Source organism: Mauremys mutica, chromosome 13 (assembly GCF_020497125.1).
Source record: "Mauremys mutica isolate MM-2020 ecotype Southern chromosome 13, ASM2049712v1, whole genome shotgun sequence".
Classification (NCBI taxonomy): Eukaryota; Metazoa; Chordata; order Testudines; family Geoemydidae; genus Mauremys; species Mauremys mutica.
The window spans coordinates 53352842-53359953 of record NC_059084.1 but is presented as its reverse complement, the minus strand read 5'-3'; the positions used below and the strand labels follow the sequence as shown (position 1 = coordinate 53359953).

Below are 7112 nucleotides of genomic sequence, written 5' to 3'. Positions count from 1 at the left end.
GTCATTCCAATGCGATTTTCTCTGTTGTCCGGGTCAGACACTGTCAGACTGGCAACATGCACACAGACATTCTCACATGCAGCCACACACAGGACACACTCGCACATGTTCTCTCTCTCTCACACACACACACATACACACTTGCACAGACAAACACACTCTCTCTCACCTAGACTCACACGCACAAATAGATTCTAGCACACAGTCAGAAACCTATACAATGAAATCACACACGCACACTCTCTGATATATATCCCCCCTTAATACACACTCAGAAATATAGATATCTATGCATCCACACTATCAGTCACACACACACTTCATCTCAGAGTCAAAGAGGTCCATACACCCTCTTAGATGATAATATCTTTGATTGGATCAGCTTCTGTTGGGGAGACAAGTTTTCCATAAGAACATAAGAAAGGCCGTACCGGGTCAGACCAAAGGTCCATCTAGCCCAGTATCTGTCTACCGACAGTGGCCAATGCCAGGTGCCCCAGAGGGAATGAACCTAACAGGCAATGATCAAGTGATCTCTCTCCTGCCATCCATCTCCACCCTCTGACGAACAGAGGCTAGGGACACCATTCTTACCCATCCTGGCTAATAGTCATTTATGGACTTAGCCACCATGAATTTATCCAGTCCCCTTTTAAACATTGTTATAGTCCGCTGGCCTCCCTCGCCCTGTTTCCCCCACAGGGGCCCGCGACCCATACGCCGTCACTCAGGACAAACCTGCTGTCTCCAGCGAGGGACAGTTACCGTGGGGAGCGTGGAGCATCCCTTGCTACCAGCAGGTCCCAGGCGGTTCCCCGCAGCTCATGATGTTAAGGATCACGGGTGGCTGGGAACAGGGAGATTCCTTCACCGGGTCCTTGGAAACCACCCACCGGTGCAGCTCGCTCAGCTTCCCCAGCAGCCAGCCTGGGCCCTCAGCCGTGTACTTGCACTAGTACAAAACCCACTGCAGCCTGTCAGGGAGGTGGGTGTGCGTGTGCGTGCAAAGACTTGTAGAGCCCTCGGGCCTGTATGGGAAACGATTTTACTCTCAGCGCTCACGTGCCATGGAGATGAGTGTCAGCACAACAGACAGTGCAGCAAGAGGGAGGGATGGACAAAGCAGCGGGCAGGGTGGCTAAATGGATGCATAGACAGAGGTGCAGCAGGAAATCTAGCTAGCTATTTAGATACTGGGTCAGGAAAGCGAGGGAGCTCGATAATGAAGCATGAAGACTGCAAAGAACGAGAAGAGACATTTTTCCTTCCTCCACATTCTAATAACCAAACACTCAAATATAAGATCGTTTTGAAGAAGTCGCTGTCATTGAAGACACAGCAGGAAACATCACTTCCTTGTGTAGAAGTAGCCTGCGACACTTATACTTGCGGATTATTCATCCAGACACGTGAAATCTATTTAAGACCATAAGAATGGCCATACCGGGTCAGACCAAAGGTCCATCTAGCCCAGTATCCTGTCCACTAACAGTGCCCAGTGCCAGGTGCCCCAGAGGAAATGAACAGAACAGGGAATCAGCCAGTGACCCATCCCCTGTCACAGGTTACATTTCAGGGGAGGGAAAAGGCTCCTCTTCAGCATTTTGCGCCATTATTATAATAACCCCTGTGGCCAGGTCTGTCTGTAGTCCCGTGGGCCATTCACATGGCGCTGTAAAGCCGTGTCGCCCCAGCAAGGATGCGAATTTGAAAGAGGCCCCCGCTCTTCCCCACAACACATCTGTGTCTGGAAGCCAGGCTCCGCCCGCCCACAGCACCCACTTGCTCAGAGCAGTTCTACGAAGTGACTCCTTGGGACTCATTTCCCGGCTGTGTTAGGCTACCCGGAGCTGCCGCCAGTGGGTACCAAAGAGGCTCCTAGTTCAGGAGGCGGAGCTGGTAAATTTGCCCCAGAGGAAGAAGTAAATCTACCTGCGAGGAGGCTGAACCTCTTGTACTGAACGGGGAACACCCGGCGATACAGCTTCTTTGCTGAGGGACAATGTGGAGACCCTGGCAGCTGTTCCCACGCCTGCTGCTACTGCTGGTGAACATTCCCTGTAAGTCTGGGGGCAGGAAACGCCACAGAAGATGCTGAACATGATGGTGGATTTAAGAGACAAGGACTAATTCCCTGACTCTCCCTTTGCTTTGCTGGCCAGGCACCGTTCTCTGTACTGGGTGGGGATACAGGTGGTTCAATTCCCAGCTCTGGCCTGCTGGAATTCCTTCCCCTTTCTGTGCCTTAGTTTCACCTCCCACCCTTTGCTTGGCTATTTAATCTGTAAACTCTTTGGGGTAAGGGCCGTTTCTTATTATTGTGCCTTTTGGAATCTCGCAGCCAGCAATAATCTAGGGCTAACCCCCTAACCCCAACCCCTAACCCCAGATTATGGCTATCTAGGAATACAGCAATGTAGGAAAATAGCAGTGGTGGACCAGATGCAAAGCCCCTGGAAATGAAGAGAAACTCCCCTGGGCTTTGCATCCGGCCAGTGTGTGAACGGAGCAGAGGTGCCCTGTCATCTATGAGGTGTGTCTTTTCTCTTCTGCCCACAGGGGGGAGCTGCCAGGCCGAGGTGCACCAGAACCTGTCTGCGGTCACTCGGGAAGGGCAGAACGGCAGCATCTCTTGCCACTACACGGCGAGCAATTTCTGGAATTTGCAGTGGTTCAGGCAGCTGCCCGGAGGCCAGCCTGTCTCCCTGCTGATTCTGGTGTCCGATGAGAAACAAACCAAGGAGCCCAACCTCACCGCGGAGCTCGACAAGGGGAAGCGGCTGAGTTCCCTGCACATCAGAGAATCACAGCTGGGAGACGCAGCCACCTACTTCTGCGCCGTGGCGACACAGTGACACAGGAGCACTGGCAGCCTGTGCAAAAACTCCCCAGCTAGAGGGTAACTGTCGGACTGGCTGGCGGCACAACACCACCACCTACTTCTTACGCAGTGCCTCCCTGAGCGTGCTTCGCCTTCCTGAACACGGTCAGACCCCAGCACCCTGGTGAGGCAGGGCAGTGCGAGGATCCCCATCGCACAGGCCAAGAGCTGAGACAGAGAGAGGCTGAGGAGGGAATGCACTTCGGGAATACCTGTTAGGGAAAGACCTCGAAGGTAGTGGCCCTCAACCTTTCCAGAGTAGGGTTCCCCTTTCAGGAGTCTGGTTTGTCTTCTGGACCCCCCAAATTTCACCTCACTTAAAAACTACTTGCTTACAAAAATCAGACCTAAAAATACAGAAGTGTCCCAGTCACACTAGTACTGAACAATGGTTGACTTTCTCATGTGTACCATATAATTATAAAATAAATCAGTTGAAATATAACTACTGTACTTCCATTTCAGTGCATAGTATATAGAACAGTATGAACAAGTCATTGTATGAAATCTTAGTTTGTACTGGCTTCGCTTGTGCTTTTTCTGTAGCCTGTTTAAAACTAGGCAAACCTCTAGATGAGTTGATGTATCCCCTGGAAGACCTCCGTGTACCCCCAGGGGTCCATGTACTCGGGACCTGGTTAAGAACCACTGGTCTAAGGAGCCTGAAGGTTTGGAGGGAGGAAGGAAATTAAAAGATAAAATATAAAAACAAATGAACAGGGAGAAAATAAAAGAAAAAAGAGATGGGTGGATTTATAGATACAGAGAGAGAGGGACAGGCAGCCAGACATAAGAAACAGAAACGGAGATTCAAAAAAATACTCCAGTGGCACAAAATAGCCCCCTTTCTTGGGGGACCATTAGACACTGAGGATTAAATCGAGACTGATCTCCGATTGCCACAGACTGCGCCTCTACAAGACAAGGCTGAGACAGCGGCAGAGTGTTTGTGTATAGCTGGCACTGCCCATTCCCATGGAGCCCAGCTCTGGGGATCACCCCTTTGTCCAGGGGGAGGCAAGTTAGACTGTTAAACCCAGCGAAAAGGGACCTATTTAACACAGACACAAAATATACCAACAGTGACAACCACAGGGGGATTCACTTCAGTGTGTACGTCTCTGGCCAGGAGGGGGCAGCATTTCTAACGAAGAGGAAGGAGATTGAAGTTAATAAAGTTGCACCTGTCTATTGTCTCTGTGCCCGGCAGAGGGCAGCTTTTCCCCTAAGACACCAGAGGCAAAGGGTTACTCCAGGGCATGGTTCTGGTTTTTTGAGACTAGGGGTTTGTCCCTGATTGGCTGGGCTCATTAATGTGTCTGATTCCTCCAGCAAAGAGGGCTGCAGACAGATTCTGCATTTCTGTCCCAGAGGCAGGGAAAAGCACCATCCCTTGGCCTCAGTGCGCTGAGGGGTAACCCGGAGCAGCAATGAAGAGGCAGCTGACACCCTTGTCAGTGATACTGCCCATTCAGTTCTACTGTAAGTGTAGGGGCAGTTTGTCTGTCTAGACTGTGAGTGTCTCAGGGCGGGGGCTTTTCCCCACGATGTCCGTGCAGTGCCCAGAGTAACAGGGATCTCAGTTCCTGGGGGATCTCTGCAGAGTCCGGCACAGTGCCCCTCCCGCAGCTCACTTCAGTTCTGTTATATGTTTGTGGAGGTTTTGTCTGTTGAGCTCGGGGGGACAGGAATTGTCTTGTATTCTGTGTCTCTGCAGCGCCTGGCACAAAGGGCTCTGATCTCAGCTGGGTCTCCAGGTGCTATAATAATAACTCATAGAGTTTAACGCCGGCAAGGCTCTAATCTGACCTCCTGTGCACCGAACAGGCCACAGAGTTGCACTGAGTTACTCCACTATTGAGATAATAATAATGTGGGGATGAGGAAGGTCTGGTGCTTTAGCCACTAGACGTGAGCTCATTTCTTGGCTCCGCCAGAGACTACCTGACCTTGGGCAAGTGACTTAGGCTTGGATTTTGGAAGGAGACCAACAGATTCAGGTGCCTGAATCCCATTGAAACTGCAATATACGTTGAGTGCCTGGCTCCTATGGAAACCCCCTCCCTGACCGCTTGGTGCCTCAGTTCCCCAGAGCAGGAAGCTGAATTCACCCAGCAGTGCTAGTCCCTGATGACCTAAGAGGCCTCTCCATTCCCCAGGAGATGCTGTGCTGAACATCACAGGAACGGAGCAGGCACTCATCTGCTGCTTATCAGGGTAGGTTTGTTGTCTTTGATGGAGCCACACAGATTTACACCAAGGCCCAGAATATTAAGAGATTCTGATTTATTTTGGCTGAAAAAGAAACAGTGATAAGGAGCAACCACTGGGGAAGATGAGGGGCTGATGAGAACAGAACAAGCTCATCTGTTGCTTCTCCATTTGCCTTTGTCTACAGGGGTGAGCTGCCAAATTAAAGTGGATCAGAGTCCTCCATCTCTGACCAGATCCCAAGGGGAGATCTCCATTCTGACCTGCAGCTACTCAGGCACAGTGTCCTACGTACACTGGTACAGGCAGTTTCCTGGGGAAAGTCCTGCCTTCCTGCTGAGCCTGTATAAGGATGGGAATGTTACCCAGGGGCCAAATTTCATAGCCGAGCTCTTGAAAGGGGAGAGACGGAGCCATCTACACATCGACGGTTCTCAGCTCGCCGACTCAGCCGGCTATTTCTGCGCTGTGGAGACACAGTGAAACAAAGTGGCCGCCTTCCTGTACAAAAACTGTAACTGCTATGGGGGCAGTGTTGCGCCTTGAAAGCCGTGTATTGGAGAGGAAGGTAATTGCGTGGGTCTCTGCAGTGAGTCTGTGTTTTGTCTGGGAGGGAAGGGCCTTGCTGCTGATAGGGCGAGAACGGAGACGTCTTGCCTCTCAAGCAGGAGAAATGCAAGTAGATTTTAAAAGCTCCAGGAGAGGACGGAGGAGCCTGCAGGTGATAAATACACGAGGAGCCAGGAACCCTTCTAGGTCCTGGGTCACAGAAATGAGGGGCAGCACAAGGAAGAGGTGTCCTGGGGCCCTACTAGTGATCCTGGTCATTCGTCTTTACTGTAAGTCCCGCGGCAGTTTAAACCCCTTGATAATAACGGGAGCCAAGATTCTCAGAAGTGACGAGTGATTCCGGGTGCCCCCGTTTCATAGATTTTAAGGTAGAAGGGAACATTGTGATAATTTAGTCTGACGCCCTGCGCCCCAGGCAACTTCCCCAGTGATTCCTGAATTGGGCCCCTGCTCTGTGTCGAGCTGGAGAAAGACATCGAGTCTTGATCTAAAGACTCCAAGCTGGAGAATCCACCCACTTCCCTAGGTAAGTTGCTCCAATGGCTAGTCACCATTACAGAGGTGGCACCTTATTTCTAGCCTGAATTTCTCTAGCTTCAGCTCCCTCCATCGGCTCTTGTCATGCTTTTGTCTGCTATATTAAAGAGCCAGTTACTCAGAAATCTCCTTCCCACCTAGATGCAGAGAGACTGGGATAAAGTTACCTTTGAAGAATTATTACAAGAATGGCTTAAATCATTCCTGTAGTCACACGCTAGAGCATTGCCCTATAACTGATGTTCCCGAGCTGAAATCAGATGTCACTAGTATTTGTATTACCCCAGTGCCCAGGAGCCCGAGCCATGAACCAGGAGCCCATTGAGCAAGGCTCTGTCCAGACACGGTCCCTTTTCCAGAGACTTTATAGGCTAGACTACAGCTCACACTGAAATCCCATGCACACGTCATACTTGGCATCACAGTCTTAAAGTCACCTCAAATCATCCCTGTCGCTCTTTTCTGGCTGGCTGGGGACACAGCCTCTGATAATCGGACTCTACGGTGTCTCGCGTTGGGCACCCAAGAATCATGAGTCACTTTTGTAAATCTTAACCCAGGGGAGGTGAGGAATGCCAGAATAATGTGAAAATGAGGTGTTCTTCTGTTCTCCTGGGATTTAGGGATGATGGAGGGACCTGATTCATTGATCATTCTGTTTATAAATCTAAATTCCCTTTCCCACTAGGTGTAAGTTGCCAGGTTAATGTGGCGCAGAGCCCGCCGTCCCTGAGCGGCTCTGAAGGACAGGACTCCAGCCTGACCTGCAGTTACTCCGGCACGGCGAGAAATGTGCAGTGGTACCGCCAGGCTCCAGGGGAAAGCCCCACCCTCCTGGGGATTTTGTACAAGGACGAGCGTGCCACGTGGGGGCTGAATCTCAGAGCTGAGCTCCGGACCAGAGACAAGCACA

General features: G+C 51.0%; 1 gene segment (V, D, J or C); it reads left to right on the top strand.

Annotated features, from left to right (window-relative positions):
* The first annotated feature begins 2002 nt into the window (after positions 1–2002).
* LOC123347746 lies at positions 2003–2855 on the top strand. The segment is given in 2 exon segments: positions 2003–2060; positions 2560–2855. Coding segments are annotated over 2 exon segments (354 nt in total).
* Positions 2856–7112: the final 4257 nt, after the last annotated feature.